The 21,503-nt window shown below is 45.2% G+C and overlaps 1 protein-coding gene across 1 annotated transcript in view; it reads right to left on the bottom strand.

Annotated features, from left to right (window-relative positions):
- The window catches only part of SAMD12 (sterile alpha motif domain containing 12), a 335,667-nt gene extending 326,508 nt beyond the window's left edge, over positions 1-9,159 (bottom strand). Inside the window, exon 1 of the mRNA XM_006769102.2 lies at positions 9,004-9,159. Within this exon, the coding sequence (XP_006769165.1) occupies positions 9,004-9,016 (13 nt within the window). The 5' untranslated portion in view covers positions 9,017-9,159. The remainder of the gene's footprint in view (positions 1-9,003) is intronic.
- Positions 9,160-21,503: the final 12,344 nt, after the last annotated feature.

The raw sequence follows: 21,503 nt of genomic DNA, 5'->3' as shown, positions 1-21,503 counted from the left end.
CCTGGTTGATATCATAGTTTCACCTCCATATAATGTACAGGTGCCTCCTCCTCAAAAATAAATAAAACATTTTTAAAAAGGCAACAAACCCTGAACTCAACATTTTACAGTGAAGGCAACCATGTATCTAGGAGTTCAGTAGCAATTCCAAATTCCAATGTTCTATCCCCTGGTTCCACAGATCATGGAAAATCCTGGAAATCCTGTGTGTTTGCACCCAAATTGTATCCCCAACCAAGCCTACCCTTTGCATTTGGAAGCAATAGCAGATTCTGCTGTCAGGCCCTATACCCGATTTGTGGCTAACAATGGGTCTTGCCTATGAACTGAGCACTCCTCCCAAGGACAGCTGATGAAACACCAAATCCCAAGTCAGAACCACACTTGGCAGCAAACAAACCTGGCCTCTGCCAACCTCCAAATTTAAATCACACTAGAGATGGAATCAACTAACCTTTCAGGCTTTGCTAAAGGAAGTCCATAAATCCCTTGGGCAGGCAAAAGCCATTCCTTTCAAGGGCAGGTCAAGGTCCGTGCCACTCCCCTCTCTAACTCACAGTTAGTGGCCTCTCAGACATGGTCTCCCTCTTCCTGCCTTCATGTTCTTGCCTAATTTTCTGCCAAGGTAAGCCCTTCCCCCATCTGGGCTGCTTTCCTTACCTGTTTTTCTACCACCACACACACAAAAAATTAATATCCAGAACTTGATGACAAATTCTGGTGTTTTTTGTGTGTTTTTTTTATTTATTTTTATTAGAGAAGGGAATGTAACAGCTTTCTTCTGGAGGCAAAACAAGTGGTATTTCAGGCTTATATCCCAGCGTGAAGGCCTGGCACCAGTGTGTGTTTGCTATAGCTACGCTGCCCGTCTATCATGCAGCTCAAGGAACCCACTTCTGCAAAGGAGTTTCCTTCTCATCCCACCCGACTGCCTGCACAGTCCCCATTAATGCCATCCTCTCATTTTTGTGAGTTCAGATGATTAATACAGAGGAAACAAAAATCCACATTGAGGAAAAAAACGAGTGAGACACAGTAACTCTGGAAGACTGGCCGGCCATTTCTTAGAAAGTTAAAAGGAGTATATGACTCAAGAATCCCACCCTAGCTACTTATACAAGATAAATAAACCTTTATGCACCTACTTATAGTGGTTTATTCACAATTACCAAGAACTGGAAACAATCCAAATGTACTTCGTGAATGGATAAACGGTGGTACATCCATTCAATGAAATAAAACAGAGTAATTAGGAGGACTCAGCTACTGATACCTGCAAGGATGTGGGTGAATCTTACATGCATTACACTAAAGTGAAAGAAGCCAGAGAATTAAAGCCATTACATGGATCATTCAGGACAAAAACAAAGCTTACTTTAAATTATCTGGTTATTTTTTGGACAAAATTACAATGACTTTTTGCCTGGAATTATGCCCGTAATTATCTTAGTTTTCTAGGTTTTTTTTACACTTTGCCCAGTGAAAAAAATTTTACTTTCTGGGTTGGCTGGTGTTCAGTTGGTTGGGCATTGTCAGGTGCACTAAAAGGGTTATGGTTCGATTCCTGGTCAGGGCACATCCCTGGATTGGAGACTTGATCCCCAGTAAAGCGGGGGAGGGGAGAGGAGACAACTTGTCAATGATTCTCTCTCATCATTGATGTTTCTACCTTGCTCTCCCTCTCCCTTCCTCTCTCTGAAATCAATAAAAACATATAAAAATCAATTCTTAAAAAGTATATAACTTCTGCAATAATATTTATGTCAACAGGACAAGACACTTGTCATTTCACACTTGACTTTCCATAGCCCATTTGAAAAGATCATTTCCCCTCCAAAAAACATTTCAGGGTATCACTTTTAACCAAAGATTTCTTTAATTCTTAGTTGGTTTTAACATTTTTTTGTTGGTGCCTATCAAGTCAGCATCTGATGTCAATTTTCTCTTCTTTAATGGTTTTCTGGTTTAACTCAGCCAGATATTGAGTCACAGCTTTATGATTCCACCTGTTTTCCAAAGTCACTTCCATAGAGTCCATGGAATTGTTTCTCTTTTGAAAGACCTAACTTTTCTCTGTGCAATCAATATACATACATACGGTACTGTATGGTTGGGTGATAATCAGACTATCAAAGAGAGCCTGGCCTACAAAATTGTGGGTGTTATAGGGCAGGTAAATTTTTGGAGCGTAAAAATTATTTAAATGATGAGTCCTCATGAATACACTCATTATAAATACGTTTACTTCCCTCTATTACCTCATAACTGCAGGAATTAGATAATTTATAAATCAAGTGACACATTTAAACGTAAGGATGCCTTATAGTTTAACAAGTACATTTTGTTGGTTTTATCCCAACTCTGAGAGCCTACATTCCTTCATTGAGTATCTTCTATTATTATACCAGATGCTACATCATCAGGGGGCCATAAAAATGACTTAGATATTTTCTTACGTGTGGCAGGAAGACAAGGAGAGACAGATAGCAGCATCACCATCATCTTGTCTAACATTTACTGAGTGTTTATTGAGCCACTACCAGAAGGGGTCCTAAGAGCTTTATTGACACTAATACAAACCTCTCAACATGCCTATGAATATTATTAACATTCCAATTTGATAGATGAGCAAAGGCATCTCCCAGCTGTTGAGTGAATGGCCTCGGCCCACCCAGCAGGTCCTTAGCAGAGATGGGATTCACACTCAGGCTGGCTGCAGAGCCTGTACATTTAAAGACAGCACTGTGAGAGGTATGCACCCCCCAACAGTGCAACGTGAGCTGTCCTGAGCCCATTCTGGGCCCCAGCTCTCCAAGTCAGCCACAGCTCTGAGGCTCATACCCCATGGCCAGTCCACGAACAGCTGTCAAATCACTGAAGATGTGGGATTTTCTGGGCAGAACATCACCAAACACCTTCCACAGCAGCAAGGGCAGCCGGGGAGCAAAGGAACTGAGCTTGCCAGCTGGCTCCTCCCAGCCCCAGTGCCCCTGGAAAAGGGCTGATGGAGGGGTGAGGCGGCCTTCCCTGTCACCCGACAGCTGCCGCCCCTCCGTGCTCTTCATCGGGGAATGGAGCTGTACAGGCAGCTACTTGCACCCACACTTTAGTAAAATCAGACTAAATATAGCCAAGTGTGCTCTCCTGAGCCAGCTCAGAGCTGGTAGAGCTGCTGCATTTCTCTTCAGAAAACTGGGGAGGAATCGGCCTGATTTACAGGAGAGAAGCTTCCTGGCTTGCTCCCCTGCTTTCCAGAGGACTATAGGCAAGATCCAACTGGGCCTGGGAGTGCTGATGATTTGGCTCAGCAGAGGATCGAGCCTGTGGGAAAAGGAATGTACCAGACACCACTTAGGAGCATCCTCATTCACTCTCCTACCCATAAAGGGCTAAGCCACCATACCACCAGGACTTGGGGGGAAATCCATTAGGTACAACCTATTCTACATACACCCCTCTGTTATGCCCTTTCCCATTTCCCCATCCATCTCCTATTGAAAGCTCACAAACGCTACTGCCGTGGTTCGGCTTCCCGATCCAGCCCAGAACTCAATGCTCCATTTGTTCTCAGACCTCCCACATTATGCCACTTGGACTTTTATTTAGCACTTATATCATCCAGCCTAATCTGCTTCTGCCTCCTTCACCAAAGGGGGTGGGGGTGGGGCAGAGTGGGCTAAGCTCCCTTAGTTATTAGATTTGGCCTCAGTCTACTAGAGTTTCTTGCACATGGGCAGCACTCTTACTGCTTATCAACAGAAAAGGCAAAACCTGACTAAAGGCCAGTGGAAGAGTTTGCAATCCACCCCCACCCCTCTCTCCTGGTTCATTAAGTGCACATCTGACACTCCCCAGAGTTCAAGTACCAGCTTCAGATCCCTGCGGCCCCTCCTGTAACAGGTCCCCCACCGCACCCACTGTGACTCAGCATTCCAGACCACAGCGACACCCGCAAAGGTTCCACACAATCTCCCGTTATTAGCACCAGCCCTTGTTCCTTCTGGCGTATGAGTAAGGCAAGAAGGATGAGAAAGGAAGGGTGGGCTGAAAGGAATTAGTAAGGGCTGGGCTGGGCTGGGCAATGCAACAGTGGGGTTAGCCTGAAGCCCTGTCTGAACTGGCTGTGAGGTCCCCAGCCAGGAAGAGAGGGGAGTGGCAGGAACCACCACCACAGCAAGTCTGAGGCCCCACCGCTGTCACTAGGCAGGAATTGTCAGCGATGGGCTTCTATCCACCACTCTCATGCCCTAAAGAGTGGTTCATAGATGCTGCTGGTGAGGGAGGATCAGATCTTTGGGAACAAAATAAAAATTAGAAAGAGGGTAAAAAAGACCTTGGTGTAAGTGAAATGGGGTAGCAGTCAGTTGAATAGTAACACCATAAGTACCTGCTAGGGAAACTTGTCCACAGTCCCACTGCTTTTACAACATCTAACTCTGTAGATGAACACAGTTGGGAATTTACCGTAGGGGTAAAAGGGGGCTCTGTGGAAATCAGAAGCACCCAAAATCCTATTCATTCATTCATTCATTCATTCAACAAACTTCATGCAGGGTCTACCATAGGCCAGGCCTAAGACACACTGCCGCCCTCAGAAACCACCACCAAGTAGAAGAGGTGCCAACAAATAATTCCCAGCGAGGAAATGTAGTTCGAAAGACACAGGGGTGCTGGCACCAAGACAGCCATCTTCCTCCTTCCTGTGTCCTACAAGGGGAGAGCCATGAGAATGACACTTCTGGTCTCTCTCCACGCCCTCATGGGCTTTGCTCAAAAGAGGAGAAGACAACGAAACACAGGTGTCTGGGGCCTCCCTCCTTCCCTTGAGGTCCCCCTGCCTGCTGTGGGAGCCCCATTCTCTCTGCTGTCCAGCTGTCAGTATCATAGGCACTTCTGTGAGGGCAGTTTCACTCTTGAGGTACAATATTAGTACCACTTTATCATTCAACCCAAAGCCAGAAAAAATGACCCATGTGGCCTTGCAATAAACATGACATTTTTATCTCCTATTGTCACTCTCTGTGACTCAGTTCTGAATTCAAGCAGGGTCCAGAACCATCATTTCCAACTGCTTCCAACTGCTGCAAGTGTCTCTCTCATCTGCTCTTATTCTCAGCTGCTGTCATTACATATCTTAACAATATTTGATAATGGGCAGTTTTTTCACTCTTTTACAGGAGAAAAACTGTAGAACCTGAGCACTGAATAACTCATCAAGAGACCATTTGATATGTCAATTTGTTCACTTTAAGATGGAAAATTCTGATTCCCTAACACAGATGTCATTTAGAGCACATAGCCTTCTGATTGCAATCTTCACATAGTGGGGGTGGGGGAGGTGGGGGGGGGCGGAGGATGCTGAATATTAGAAATTATCTTTCTGCCAGTAAGAGTGGCTATCCTATTAGATTTGGAATAGAAACACTATGTACAGGTTCATCTGCTTCACTTTACTTGAAGCTCTGTGGATGAAGCAAGGAGATAAATTGGGGACAGGGGTCTGGAAAACCCTTCTCTTGCTTAGGAACGTTTATACTTCATTCATGAAACAACCACTGCGGCCCTCTAAGTGCCAGGCACCAATCTTGGAGTAATGAGATGAATACAACACAGTCCCTAATGAATCCACTCTTTTTCTCTCTGTATAATACTGCAACCCACTTCTGTTATTCAACAATGCCTCACTGGACACACCGTCTATCCATGGACAGTGAATCGCCTTGTGAATTCTTCATGCTACCTTCTTTCTAGCAGTCCTAGTTCTCCAGCTATTTGGGGTAATTTATTACAATGCAATGTTGTTGTTGTTTTTTAAGAGACATTGGATGCCAAGATAATCCCAATCTGAATGCAGACCATCACATGTCCTATGGCTAGAAAGCACAACTCCAAGGTGCCCAGATGCCCATAAGTGCAACAAGGCATTGATTGGTCAGGGTAGGGAACAGAGAAGTAGGCTGTTGTCAATAAATTCAAAGAAGAAAACACAAATCAGGTATCCATCAAACAATAAACAAAGGGCACCTCTTCCTCCTCTTAAACTCAAGCTTCAACAAAATGAATGAGCTCCTTACTTGCTATTAACACTTTTACAAGTTCAGGTGTTGATGAACATACATTATATTTCCGATTCCAGTTCCTCTGGAAAAATTTCTTATTCTCTGAGTCAGTGTTTCTCAATGAGCTTGTGGACACTGGTCATTAGTTGGTTTTGGGCTGGGAACTTTGTATGTGATGACCCTGCCTTGAGGGAGTGTTAACATCCCTGGCTCATGAACACAAAATACCAACAGCAAACCCCAGCAGCAGTCCCTACATATCCACACACCCCTGAGGAGGGCAATGCCCCCTCAGATGAGAACCACTAGTCTAAAAGGTTGAGTATCAAGGCACAAGACCAAAGAGAGGGGCACATCCTTTAAAAGTGCCCCCTACCTTCAAACTCTGGAATCCAAAGCAAGTCCCATGCTCCATGGAGTCATTTACAAAAGCTCTGCGCATTTATTCCCATGCATTCCAAGAGCATTTATTGAGTACCTATTATGGGTAAGGTACTGTGCTAGGAATATAAAGTCAAAGAGAGCATGGTTCCAATCCCCAAGAGGTTACAGTCTCATAGTCTAGAGAGAGAGAGAGAGAGATTAAGTGTGGTAAGAGTTAGGACAGAAGCAAGCACAGGTGTAGGGTAGGGATGCTTAGTGCAGAAGGCACCTCCCATAGATAGGACAGAGTGCTGGAAGGCAGACAAAAAGGAGGGCTGGGACAGGTTCCCAGGGGAGCGTCGAAAGACCAAATGAAAGTAGCCAGGAAGGGCCCAGTCTGGGCAGAGAAAACTGCCTTTGCAAAACCAGAGAAGAGAGGAATCATATTTGTAGCCAAAGTTTAAACTACTTCATTCTTCAAGTGGAGACCTCATTGTGATTCAAACTCCGGATCTCCTGTTTACTAGAAAGGCAGGTTAACCAAATAAGTCACTAGATTTATCTTCCTTATAAGTTATCCGCTGTCCATGTGTATTTCCTTCCAAGGCCCTTGCTTTTGTGGGTATAATAACCCATCAGACAAGAAATACGACTAATTCTATACTTCTTCCAGTGAGCAGGAAATTGCTTTCAAGCACATTGTGGAGTGTCCCTCATTGGGGATACACAAAAGTGGGGAACAGAAGAGGTAATAATGTCATCTGAGGAATGAGGTAGGTAGAGGGGTGTTCATAGGTCAATATACCCTTGACCCCAAGCTCAGGGTGAACTTTACCTTGTTGGTTTTTTGTGTGTGTTTTTTGTCAGTTTGTTTAATCTGAAATCATGTCTCACTTATCATCAACTCTAACATGCAAAAAGCCAGATCTTGCCTGGCCAGCATGACTCAGTGGCTGAGTGTTGACCTATAAACCAGGAGGTAATTGTTCAATACCTGGTCAGGGTACGTGCCCAGGTTGGGGGCTAGATCCCCAGTGGGGGTCATGCAGGAGGCAGCCGATCAATAATTCTCTCTCATCATTGATGTTTCTATCTCTCTCTCCCTCTCCCTTCCTCTCTGAAATCAATTAAAAAAATACATTTTTTAAAAAGCCAGATCTTTACCCTATTATTACATTTGCACAGAAAACTTAGAAAAGACTTTGGCTATTGGTTTGTTCTTTTCAGAGGCATATATGTTATATATAATTAAAAACCACAAATATAGAAATAAATATATTAGATATAGATAGACAGATATCCAGAGGTGGCCAGCTAGGGATCTCTGAACCTGAGATAGCCCAAAGGCCGTAGTTCCCTGCATTCATGGGAGCTGTGCCCAGGAGCTGGGTTGTTGCTACTTCAGGTGAAGTAATTATAAAGCGCAAGAGTCAAATTAGTTTCATTTCTCTCACCTGGGGTGGGGAGCCGAGAGGAAAGCAAGCAAGTCCTTATGGTTCTTTCTTGCCTCCAGTCTACAAGGAACAGGCTCATTTCCCCTTGGCAGGAAGCCTGATGCAACTAGCAGGCAGGCCCTTTTTCCTACCTCCCGCCCCAACCCCTTCTCCTCTGACCTGAGCCACACTCAGGAACCACAATTCTGTAGGTGAACTAGGCTCCCTTTAGTCCCATGATTTTTTTTTCTTCATTTTATCAGTTTGACCTCTAATCTGACATCACAACCATGCCTGGTCTACACATTTCCCCCCAGAAACTGCCCTCCACAAGAAAGCCTGTGTTCCGATCTAAGAGAATCTGAAATGAAAACGGGATCCCTCACAAACCGCCCGTCCCTGCTTTCAACCAGAAAGTTTAAAGGAGGCAGGACTGCTGAGCCCAAACTGCAAAGCCAAAGGCTTCAGAACTATACCAGGAAAGGGGCAGGTGGTCTTTGGGGGTGAATTCACCCAAATCCAATAGGTTGGTTCTCCTTTTTACCCCTGGCTGATTCCATTTCGTTTCTGTAAACTTTGAAATCCCGGGAGGGTTGTATCAACAGAGACAGGTGTAGGGGCACCTCCACTCCCTTGGGCACATCTGCTGCTGCCCCTGCCCTATGCAGACGACGAGGGGCCCTGGATTCCTCGACCCAATCGCAGTGCATGCTTCCTGATGACGCACCTTGCCGGGGTCCTCGCCAAGGTGTGGGGCGCAAGCGAGCATCCCCTGCCCAGTGGCCGCCCCGCTGATCACCCAGCTAGTCGGCCCCAGAGGGAGGGGACCGCGAAAGGGGCACCTCGGGGCTAAGACCTCCTGCCTGACTCTCAGGCTTTCCCCCCATTTCCGGCACATCGTTTCACATTAGGGACACTTCGTCTGCAAGCGCCAAGTCCTGCGCACATACGTGTCTTTCCAAAGCAACTGAATAAAGCGCCTACTAGCCTTCCGTGGCTCAGGTGAGCGCCAAGAGGTGAAGGAGGAAAGGGCCGGCTCGCCACCACCCTCTTTCCTCTCCTCCCCACGTTCCCCAAGATTCACCGGGGATGTGTGTATTGGGGTGCGCGGGTTAAGAGGGGGCATAAAATGCCCAAGCGTCCCTTACCTTCCACAGCCATTCTCTCACAGCTTCCCTAACGCATGCATAATTTTCTTGGCCGAGGTACTCCTCCTTCCCCGCGCAACCCCCCTCCGTGCGCTTTCGCCTAAATATTCTGCGCTCATCTGCTCCAGGACCAACCTGCCGCGGTCACGCAGACAGGCTGCCGGCTCCCAGCTCCGCGCAAGGCCGCGTGGGAAGTGTAGTTCTCTCCCTTCGCTCCGACCCGCGAAAACACTCCGAGTCCTTGGCGGGACGCGCCCTCCCCTCCACACTCGGACTGCAGCTATGGTTTCAGCTGATCCACGCGAAGAAATCCCTCCTGGGGGGTCTCGTAAGCGGACAGGGGGACCCCCTGGAGGTGGTAGGGACTACATTTCCCAAGATGCCCTGAGATGGATTTCGTTCCGCACTTCGAGTAGAGACCTGATTGAGATCCTCCCTTCAATTAGAAGGGACTAAGCACCTGGCGCGGGTAGAGTGGGAGGCTGAAGGAGGCAGGGTTTGTGGCGTGATCTCCTGAGCTTGCTTTCTGGCCTCCTAGGCCACCCGCTTAATGACAACAGCAGAGCCACCAGCGGGCTGTGGTTCATCGCCTGGGTCAGAGAGCCATTGCACAGGGTGCTGTTGAAACTTGTTCCTCTGCGCCCTGGGATGTGTGGGGTTTGGCTGAATGCTGGCAAGTATGGTTCAGGTGGCTAATACTTAGTAAAGGGGTGGCGGGTGGCCTAAAATTCCAAACTAGGCATCATTCCTAAGGAGCAATACCTGGGAACCAGGATTCCACCCGAGGATGTCAGCGCGGGAAACGTGTCTGGCTTCCAAGGTAGGAAGCTTTCCAGTTGCCTGGCCTGGGACCTGTCGGTGGTCGGTGATGGGGCCTAATAATGAACAGCGCCTCGGAATTAGTGTTCTTTCAACTTCTGAACCTGTGCCCCAATTACAGGTGCTGGGGTCCCTGGAACACACAGGAAAGAGAGGGTCACGTGGAGGGCCGTAGAATTCCAGAGTGGAAGTTCGCAAACTTTTTTTCCCCTGCGTGTGGAAATACAGATGCACGTATGGCTTGGTAGAGAGTGAGGGAATGGTCTTCTGGATAAAATGGACCCGGGCTGCAGTGAGCCTTTGAAAGGCCTTGAGTTTGGAACTGTACATGGTACCACTTCACTTCCACTCAGCCCCTAGCATTTCTGTCCTTCCTCCTATATATACTTAAAAAAAAAAAAAAAAGAAAGAAAGGAAGCAAGAAAGAATGAACAAACTAAATAATAACTCTAAGGAAGTACAAAGATCTGATTCTTCCCATTATCATGACAAATTTTCTTTTTCTGTCTTGGTCATAATTTTTTTTTCTTTCTTTTTTCTTTTCTTTTCTTCCTTCCTTCCTTCCTTCCTTCCTTCCTTCCTTCCTTCCTTCCTTCCTTCCTTTCTTTCTTTCTTTCTTTCTTTTTTTTACCGCTAAGTACCTATGTGTTTAGCCCTCTTATTAGGTAGCATAGCTGTGTCTGGGTCTTTTCAAAAGACCTGTGTGCATCCATTAATGATACTTCGACTCTGAGTCGGGAGAGCTGTGTGCACATCAAACCCAAGGCTCCCAGCTTTGGTAAACAGAGACCTGTTCAGTGAGACAGTGCCATTTTTTCCAACCACATATGCAACCAAGCTCTCCAAACTCTAGAAGGAACTGAAATCCAGGTGCTGTCTTTCCTCTCAAGTATACAAAATGACCAAAGCATTCATTTCCTTAGATTGAATGAATGGAAAAAAAGTCATGGGAGGAGAGGCAACATCAAGAGTTCTCAATATTGTGCATTAGCACTTTACAAACACACTTTCCTAAGCGCCGCCTTAGTCTTAAAGAATGAAGATATTTTTGAGGTTTGGGTAGGGACACTTAAGTTTTAAAAATCCACAGGTGATTCTACTCTGTAACGAGGGCAAAAGCCATTGGTTTGCTCTCAAGCTTTTGAGGATCTGGGTGATAGTAAAATGTGAAAATCGCTGAAATTAATTTTTAATTTAAAAACCTCATTTCATTGTTTCTCAGCCGTTAGGCTAAGGTCGGGTGCAAAGACATCATTTCACCTGAAGTTTTTAAGAGCTTTCTCAACCCATATGCAGTTTGAATTTCATTTAGTGTAAACGTAAGTAAGATGTGAAGGAAATATTTGTTTAACCATATGAAATAGCCAATATTTTTTAACTTTAAAAAAATCTATAAACAGAGCAATTTTATGTGTTTTTACCTACTGAAGGATAAACAGCAGTTAAACAGGGGTTTTCAATTCTGGATAAATATTAGAAGCAGCTGGGAAGCTTAAACAACAAACACATTTCCAGTAGAATGGCCAAAAGGAAAAGACAGAAAATACCAACTCTTGGCAAGATTGTGGACCAGTAAGGACTCATGTATACTGTGCAAACTGATACAACCACTATGGAAAACCATTTGGCATGTTAAGCTGAATATTGGCTTATTCTGTGATCTAGCAGTTTCAATCAAACATATATGCATACAATTTTCCAAAAGACATATACAAAAATGTTTGTGGCTACATTATTTGAATAGGTACAAACTGGAAACAATCCAAATGTTCATCAACAATAGATTGGATAATCAAATTGTGGTATAACCAAACCATCCTCTATAGCAGGGGTCAGCAAACTATGGCCTAGGGGCCAAATATCGCTCACTGCTTATCTTTGTATGGCTCATAAGTCACCCCCTCATAAGCTAAGGGTGGTGTTTATATTTTTAAATGGTTACCAAAAAAATCAAAAGAAGAATATTTTGTGACTCATAAAAATTATAAAGAAATACCCACATAATATTCTTAATTTTGCTTTTTGGTCTGCGAAACCCAAAATATTTCCTATCTGGACCTTTATAGAAAAAAGGTTTTTCAAACCCTACATAAAATTAGAATGAATGAATAAAACAACACGGTAGAGCCCTAGCTGGTTTGACTCAGTGGATAGAGCGTTGGCCTGTGGACTGAAGGGTCCTGGGTTCAATTCCAGTCAAGGGCACATGCTCAAGTTGCAGGCTCGATCCACAGGAGGGGGGGTGCAACAGGCAGCTGATCAATGATTCTCATCATTGATATTTCTTTCTCTCTCTCTCTCTCTCTCTCTAACACCAAACAAACAAAAAAACCCTAAAACAACAACAACAACAAAAAAAAAACATGGTTGAACCATATGCATTAGTTACCTATTGCTGGTAACAAATTGCCCCTAAATATAGTGGCTTAAAATAATACCCGTTTATTGTCTCAATGTCTATGAGATAGAAATTTGGGCACAGCTCCTCTAGGCCCTCTGCCTCCGGGTCTTTTCAAGGCGTTGGCTGGGCTGAAGTCATCTGAAGGCTCATGGGGACAAGATCTGTTTTCAACATCACATAGCTGTTGGCAGATTTCAGCTCCTCACAGCCTGTTCTTGGGTGGTGGGCCTCAGTTCCTTTCTGGCTATTGACCAGAGCCCCCCCTCAGCACTTTGCCATAAGGGCATCTCCAACATGGCAGCCTGCTTTATCAAAGCATGAAAGCTAAGAAGGCAATAGAGTCTGCTAGCAAGACGGAAGTCACAACCTAATCATGGAAATGCCACCCTCTCAATGTTGCCTCTTCTAATAGATACACTTTCGTCAGGGGCGGGTGGGGGGATTAGACAAAGCCATAATGAACCAGAGGTGGGATCACTAGGGGTCAGCTGCCTACCACAACATACAAGCAGAATGTTGAACAAAACAAGCCAGACAAAAAGAAGTACATATTGTGTAATCCTATTTATATAAAGTTCAAAGGCCAGAAAAAAATTAATCTGTATCATTGGAAGTCAGAATAGTGGTTCTTCTTAGTGTAGAGGAGGTGATAAAAGGGGGCCTAATTAGCTGCTGGAAGGAAGCCCTGTGATGGCATCTGGGGATATTCTAATTCTTGAGCTGATGCTATTTATACCTATGTATAATCCTTGTGAATATATATTTAGCTGTATATGCATGATTTGTGGAAGTTGGTCATGTTTGTGGATGTTACATTCCAAAGAAAAGTTTAAAAAACGAATATGTGGCCCTAGCTGGTTTGGCTCAGTGAATAGAGCATTGGCTTGAGAATTGAAGGGGTCTGGGTTTGATTCTGGTCCAGGGCACGTGCCCAGGTTGTGGGCTCAATCCCCAGTAGGGGACATGCAAGAGGCAGCCTATCAGTGATTCTCTCTCATCATTGATGCTTTTATCTCCCTCTCCTCCCTTCCTCTCTGAAATCAATAAAAAATATATTTTAAAAAAGAATATGTGCGTAGAGTCTATTAAATATGGTAAGTTTACTCATGTGCTTAAACACTACACTATGCTGCCTTTCTCATTTTCCACATTACCGTGTTTCTGCCACAGGCAATTTTGGAGAGTGGCCGACCAAAGTCAAAGCAAGAGGCTGGATACGTGGATATCAGGTGTGGTCCCCAAGGAGCATCTCCTTGTGCCTCTCGTCTTCAAGGGCGGGTGAGTAACATGGATAAAACCTCTGCAGCCTTTTCTCTTTGGGGAAACTCTGTGCTTTGTTATTTTCCCAGAGCCAGAAAAAAAAAACCAAACAAAAAATTCCCCCAACATATTGTGTTGTCACAAAAGAAAAGGATGGAGTTGAGCCTTCGTGATTAGAGATGAGAGAGGTCCATCACTTGTCAGAAAGTGAGAGTCAGGGGAATCCATGCCATCGGTGCCCTAGAAAAGGCACTGCAGGTGCTGATGACAGATTACTGTCCTCATAAACCTGAAGGCATGATCTAGGGCTCAATCGTAATGTCTGCCAAACTCAAAGAAGTGAAAGAAAAATGGGGACAGAGGACATGATTTTAGACTGCACCTGGGAGAGAAGGAATGCAGCGCACCCAAGATGTGCCTTGTGAGATAAGGCAACCATTCGCCGGGCGCAGGCCCCGGTTTTGCTCCCACCTTGCCTTTTCCAGCCCCTGGTAACTGTTCAGGGAAAATGTGCCATGTGAAAGGGATTTCTGTGCAGTCTGGTTTTATTCAAGGAAATGCAAATTCTATGGGGGTGGGAAAATAGTGAGCTGAATTTTGCCCCGTTGTTTTTAAGGCTGATGGGGTGATATCTGTTAGGTGTCTTCAGTGATGCAGGGCGTTATTGTTAAGGTGGTCTCTGTCTCCCTAATCCAACCCTCCCATGAACCCTTTGGGGTCCTCCATTCTCCTCTCCTGGGCTGGTCTCAGGAAAAGAACAAAGGCAACCATGAAGCATCCCCATGGCCCTGGTCCCTTAGGATGCTGCCTCACAGGTGCGGTGTGCTTTGTTGACTCTGCCTTTGGAGGCAAATTGAAGGTCCCTGGAAGCGTACAGGCCTGAGTTTGAAATCTGCCTCTCACCACATACCAGCTGGCTGGACGGAAATTAAGTAATTACCAGCTTTGGCCTTGATATTCTCATCTTAGAGGTATGAAGGTCCTAAGGAGAAATGCAAGTTTGAAAAACCATCAAATGAGGTGACCTTAAGGTCATTTCCTGCTCTAAAGTTTTATGATTGTGTGAGTCCTCCTTCTTCCTGCTTCCTCATTCTTACAGAAATTAGTGACCAAAACCAGTCCCTCCTTAACAGTTTCTCTCTTGACTGCCCTCTTCTCATTCCTTAGCCACTGATAAGGACTAGAAAGGAAACGTTAGCAGTATCTCAACAAGTCCCGTCATTCTTACCTCCAAATGATCTCCCGTGATCACATAAATCTCCAGGAATATCCTCTTTTGTGATGCCCTTCCAGTGTTAAATGCAAGCCCTTCTATGGCTGTGTAGCAGTCCTTCCATGGAGGACCACAGACAGATATTAGTACATATCAATGGATGGTTTTTGGAGAATACAGTCTGAAAAGTTGAGTAGTTTCCAGTATTGATGGAATGTCCTGAAGACTCATGCAAAAGTACATGTGAATCTTCCTGAAGTTCTCCCTCTCTGGCTTGTGTGGGCAAGCACAGGTTTCAGGGTGTCCATTTGAAAGCTGTGTCTTACCACTGTGCATCTCCCCTGGCACTTCTCCCTTTGAACATGCGAAAGTTACAGAAAGCCATTTCTCAATAGGCTGTTGCTCTGCTTCTTCCTTTACTGTCCAACCCTCAGCCTCCTGAATTCAGAGTCACCACTGCAAAATACCAAGATGTGTTTGTCTGTGTATGCATACATATACATAATTATCTTTACAGAAAGACTGTGCGATTTTAAAAGGGAATTGAGCCACAGAGGATTTCTAGGGCATATAAGCTACTCTGTATGATATCATCCTATATAATAAAAGGCTAATATGCAAATTTTCCCCTCAACGGGGAGTTCGGCAAGGGGTGGGGCCGGCCGGCCAATGTCACCGCTCCCCCCCCCAGCTGGCCCCACCTTCGATCACCCCCAGCCCCGATGGCTGGCCAGCCTGCCAACTGCCTGTGGTCCCTCCCCCTGGCCAGCTCTGCCCAATCGGTCCTGATCTGGGCGGGCTGGCCAGAACCCACCCGTGCATGAATTTGTGCACCAGGCCTCTAGTAATACTATAATGGTGGATACATGTCATTATACATTTGTCCAAGTTTATAGAATGTACAACACACCAAGAGTGAACCCTAATGGAAACTATGGGTTTTGGGTGATAATGATGTGTCAGTATAAGTTCATTAATTGCAACAAATGTGCCACTCTGACGGGGGAGGTTAATAATGTGGGAGGCTATGCATGCGTAGGGGCTGAGAGTATATGGACTTTTCTGTACCTTCTACTCAATTTTTCTATGAGCCTAAAACTTCTCTAAAAAATAAAGCCTATTTCAAAAGAAAAAATTTACATCCTAGTACTAAATATACCTTTCTAAGGGTCCAACGGTGTGTGTGTGTGTGTGTGTGTGTGTGTGTGGTGTGTGTGTATGTGTGTGTATGTGCGTGTGTGTCTGTGTTGCTAAGAAGTCAGCCCTTCACTAGATGGGGGTTGAGCGCATCTAGTTTTAATCTGACTTCCCTACCCCTAGATTTGCCCTCTATCCCAGCGAGCCTTATCTTTTAGATTTCCCCACTGAAGTTCCCATTCTTGTTCTGGAAAACCCCAGTTCCTACCTATTGGTAGAAACTCCCTCCTGAGGACATTTGAATCTCCCTCCTGAGGACATTCCCCCAAGTCCGAGTCACTGAGTCCCAAATAGCATCCTGGGGTTTTTATTTGGGCAGTTGATGATTTCTTCTGATCACCCAAAGAGCTGCAGAATGGTATAGGCCAGTGGTCGGCAAACTGCGGCTCGCGAGCCACATGAGGCTCTTTGGCCCCTTGAGTATGGCTCTTCCACAAAATACCAACTTCTACGCATGGGCCATGAAGTTTCAATCCAACTGTACATGCACGCCCGCACATGGTATTTTGTGGAAGAGCCACACTCAAGGGGCCAAAGACCCGCATGTGGCTTGAAAGCCGCAGTTTGCCAACCACAGGTATTGGGAGAAAGAGAGTCTTGGTCCTCCAGATCTTACAGCATCATTCCAATGGGCATGCCTCCCAACCCTGGCAAGTTAGATCTTTTTGCTGGGTTTCTGACTTTAAAAAGTCCTATTAGCACATAGCTTGTCCTAGAGTTATTTTAATTCACAGGGAGAACACAGCCCCTCTAAGTTTTAATGAAAAGCAAGGTATTTTCTAACTGCTTTGTAATTTGCCATATAGCATTTTCTTCCTTTGAAAGCAGTACATTTCATTATTATGCAGAGTAATATTACATACATTCCATGTTTTTAGCTTGTATCACTTTGAGCCTAGTCGAGAAAGAAAGGAGGCATTTGCCTCCAGAAGACTGCCCCCTTATCAGGAGAACATTTGAAGAACCATTTAAGCAAATAAGTAGCCAGGCCCTGTGGTGGACACTGGAGATGGTCACATAATACAGGTTTTACCTGCTCTTGAGAGCTGGCTTTAAAAGGCATTTGTCCATTCATTTGTTCATATATCAAGTACATTCTGAGCACCTACTACGTGCCAGGTATTATATGACAGGTACTATATTGGGTGGTGGCGAGCGCTTTAGACTGGACTCCTCAGAAATAGACTCTAAGAGAATCATCCGTCGTGTGCAGAGGTTTATTGGGGAACACTCTTGGGAGATACACCTGAAAGAAAGTGAGGGTGGCAGCAGTGGGTGGGGAGAGAAGCAGGTACTGAATGTGGTTGTGACTGAGGCCTAGTCTGTCCTACTCAAGGCTCTGGAGCTGAGATAACCCTTTAGAGAGATCCCAAAGAGGCAAGGAGGCCAGGCCTTTGCACATTTGTGCCATGGTTATTTGGTGGCCCAGGGTCTCTGACAAGGACTTTAACCAGGAGCAAGGAAGGGTTTTTTGTGTAGCCTAGGGCACCGCCCAGCCAGGGACATGGCTTTGAGCCATCAGCAATCCTTAGTTTCCAGTGGGAAGCGATGGTGACTTAAGATTGAGACATGTCAGGTGGGATGGAGAGAAATGGGTGGATTTGAGAGATATTAAGGCCGCCAAATCCCTAAGACTTGACTGATTGGATTTGAGTCTTTGGGGAAGAAGAGGAGTCAGCTTCAGCACTGTCTTTGAGCAGGAGCAGGCTGGCATGAGAGTGAAGGATGGATTTAAGAGAGTGTCAGGCTGAAACAAGGGAACCAATTAGAGCCATGATAAACAATGTATTTTATGTACAAGGGACCCAGTCAGGAAAACAACAGCAACACGTTTATGATCATATTCATTTCTTCCAAAAGAAAATATTATGGAATTCTATGAAAATAACCTTCTTACTTCTTAAATTACCTTTGTTACAAGACTTGTCAGTGGGAAAATTGTCCCAGCGTTTAGCCAATTAAATATTAATATGTGGGTCAAGTTTAGGCACAGCAACACAGGTGGCCTGTCATGTTTTGATTCCTATCTGTGTGGTACTCTGGGTCTCACACAGAACATTCTAGAGCATGTTCGTTTTTATCCTTGATGCAGCCCCGCAGGTAGGAATTATTACATTTCTGCTATCCAGAAAGGGAAACAGAGGCTCGGAGAAATGAAAGGACTTGCCAAGTGGCACAGTGAGTCTAGAATGTTAGTTATATTCAGTGCAGCTGAGGTTGCAGCCACATTTGCCAGGGATCACACGGGGGTGAAATTAATGGATCCACTCCCTGCTTCTCTCAGCAACCTGGGCCTTTCTCTCTGCTGGTGATAGGATTGTCTGTCTGCTTAGAAACAGAGAAGCCCAGGTGGGCAGGGAATTCCTTGTTACCAGGGAGCTCTGACACTGTTTCTCCTGATGGGGTGGCCGCCTGAGCATTCTTGCCCTCTGACCACATTCAGGACTCGTCTGGGCGCCCTGCCCTGAGCCATCCTATCAGACAAGCTTTGGCTTCGGTTTCCTTGGAGCACAGGAGCTGTGCTCTGTAGTGTCTAAAAACCTTCCAACCAGGCTGAGCTTGGTTTCTGGCTGACACATTGCAGCCAAATGAACTAAATGTAGTTAAAGTGAAATAAGCCAGTCAGAGAAAGGTTAAGTATCACATGATCTCACCCATGTGTGGAATTTAATGAACCAAATAAACTGACGAACAAGAACAGACCCAGAGACATAGAAGCATGAACAGACTGTTGAACCTCAGAGGGAAGGTAGGACAGGGTGGGTGGGAAGAGATCAACCAATGAACTTGTATGTGTATATGCATGACCTCTGGACACAGACAATGGGGTGGTGAGGGCCTTGGGGGTGGGGGATGGGGATGGGAGTGAGCTGGAAAGGTTAATGGGGGGGGGAGGGAGGACCTACATAATACTTTCAACAATAAAGATTTAAAAAAAATAATTTAAAAAATTAAGTGATTTGAAAGAGACAGAGAAAAATAAAATAAAAGAGCCCCTCTCCCCAAATTAGTGATACTGTAATTTCTAGGGTCAGATGACTTCACATAACTAGGGCAGGGGAGAGGACTGGATGAGAGGGGAGGGGAGGAGTGGGGCAGAGAGAGGAAGGCTCCCTCTGAAATTGTCCCTTCAGGCTGTGGTCCCTAGCCACTCCATGGCCTCCTTTTGGACAGGCACTACCAGTGTCAGGTTTTTAAATTCAGTGAGAAGGGAGCCTGCTTCTTAATCTGGCAATAAAATATGTAATTAATTAAGATTACAGATAAGCTCCAAATAGATTTTGTTGTTGTTGTTAATCCTCAACTGAGAATATTTTTCCATTGATTTTTAGAGAGAGTGGAAGGGAGGGGGAGAGAGAGAGAGAAACATTGATGTGAGAGAGACGCATGGATTCGTTGCCTCCTGCACACCCCCAATCAGGGCCGGGGAACCTGCAACTGAGGTACACACTCTTACTGAAATCAAACCTGGGACCCTTCAGTCGGCAGGCCAACACTCGAGCCACTGACCCATACCGGCTAGGGTTCAAAATAGATTTTCTGAATATAAATACCCACAGGTACAATTGTACATGTTTCAGGTTTATTCATTAGTTTCTTCACTAGCTCTTTGTAGTCTCCCTCCCTCCCCCAGCTCTACTGAGATATAATTGGCAGGTAACATTGTGTAAGTATAAGGTGTACAATGTGTTGGTTTTATAGACATATTTTGCAAAATGATGATCACCATAGAGTTAATTGACACCTCCATCACATCACATAATTGCCATGGTTTTATGGTGAGAACTTTTAAGAATTACTTTTAGCAACTTTCAAGTATATAATGCAGTATTATTAACAACTAGAGGCCCAGTGCATGAAATTCGTGCAGGGGCAGGGGCCTTAACCTGGCCTGCACCCTCTCCAATCTGGGACCCCTTGGGGGATGTCCAACTGCCAGTTTGGGCTAACTGCCTCTTCCTGCCAGCCTGATCGCCCATACCTTGCCCCCCTGCCGGCCTGATCGACCCTAACTTGCCCCCCTGCCTGCCTGATCACCCTTAACCACCTCTGCCTTGGCCCTGGCCTAAGCCATAGTCTGGCCTCCCTCTGCAGGAGGCAACCTGGTGGATCAGGGGAAGGTGCTGCCCCCATTACCCCACTTCTGCTGCCACTGTCAGCCTGAGCCTGGGCCCTTCACAGCTGTGCCTCAGCCCTTCACAGCTGCGGTGGCTTTGTCTGGAAGGACATCCAGGAGGTCGTCTGGAAGACGTCCACCCTAATTAGCATATTACCCTTTTATTAGTATAGATAGACACTCGCCATGCTGTACATTGGATTCTCAGAACTTATTTGTCCTACCATTAGAAGTTTGTACCCCATTTCTCGCAACCCCCAGCCCTTAGTACCACCACTCTGTTCTCTGTTGTTACAAGTTCAGCTTTTTCAGATTTTACATACAATATTTGTGTTTCCCCTAACCTACGGCCTGCAGGCCCATCCATGTTATCACAAATGGTAGGATTTCCTTATTTCTTGTGGTTCCATATACCACTTCTTTACCCACTCATCTGTGATGAACACCTTGTTTCCATAGCTTCACTATGGTGCATTATGCACAGTGGGCATAGGAAAAGCACTCTGTAAAAGCTCTTTGTCACCTACTTGCCACCTTCTCCTCTGAAGCCCATCTCTGTCCCGAGCTGCCTTCTTTGTTTCCAAAGTCCCCTGATATTGTCTCTGAAATGACCATCAAATTGAGCAGGGAACTGCCTTAGCATTATAAATACTGGCTGGAGAGAGAGTCACAGAACGCTGCTAATTTCAGTTTTAAAAGTAATAGTAATAATATAAACAGCTACCATTTATTGAGCACTTGCTATTAAGCAAACTAAGTTCATTGCGCACACTAACTTAGTCATAGGTTGGGATTCAATTATATTACAATGTAAGGACTTTGTGACTTTCACAGCAACAATTTAGCCATCACCACACCTCTTCTTTTTTTCACTGCCTTTATCTAATTCTTGGAAATGTGAACTCTGTCCAGGACTCACAGTGCTGCTCTGGGACCATTATTTACCCTGTGTGAAGGAGGGAAGGGGCCTCTTCTTACACTTTTCACACGGGCGCATCAAAGTGCACTGCCGTCCGCTTGGTTCTCTGCCATGCTGCTTCTGTGCTTCCCTCGAATCTTCTCCAAGGACATGTCTCAGGCCACGCACACCTCAAATGCAGCAGTTCTCAGGGATTTTCCTGTCTGACACATTCCTAGCGGTGTAAGCACATTTTGATAAAACTCTGAACGAAGAAGCTGTCCCCATTGCTAGAGATAAGACCGGCTGCAGTGACATGGGGTTCCCAGCATGGCACAGGGACACCTCCCCATTCTACTCTGTAGACAGACACAGCACCATAACACCAATCATCTTGAGTGCATTCTAACTTGTTTAATTTAAAATTAGGTTGCTATGAATCTTCTTTTTTTTTAAAGATTTCCCAATGCATTTATTCTAAGAATCAAATCAGTACTGCATACTGAAGCATTCATACACTATTGCTCGTTCACAGTCCTAATAGTCCTTTTCAGAAACTCTGGGACATTAAAGGTATGTCAGTATAGTAGAATAC

Source organism: Myotis davidii, unplaced genomic scaffold (assembly GCF_000327345.1).
Source record: "Myotis davidii unplaced genomic scaffold, ASM32734v1 scaffold1, whole genome shotgun sequence".
Classification (NCBI taxonomy): domain Eukaryota; kingdom Metazoa; phylum Chordata; class Mammalia; order Chiroptera; family Vespertilionidae; genus Myotis; species Myotis davidii.
Note: the sequence above shows the minus strand (reverse complement) of the source record. Positions and strands in the feature narration are given on the sequence as shown.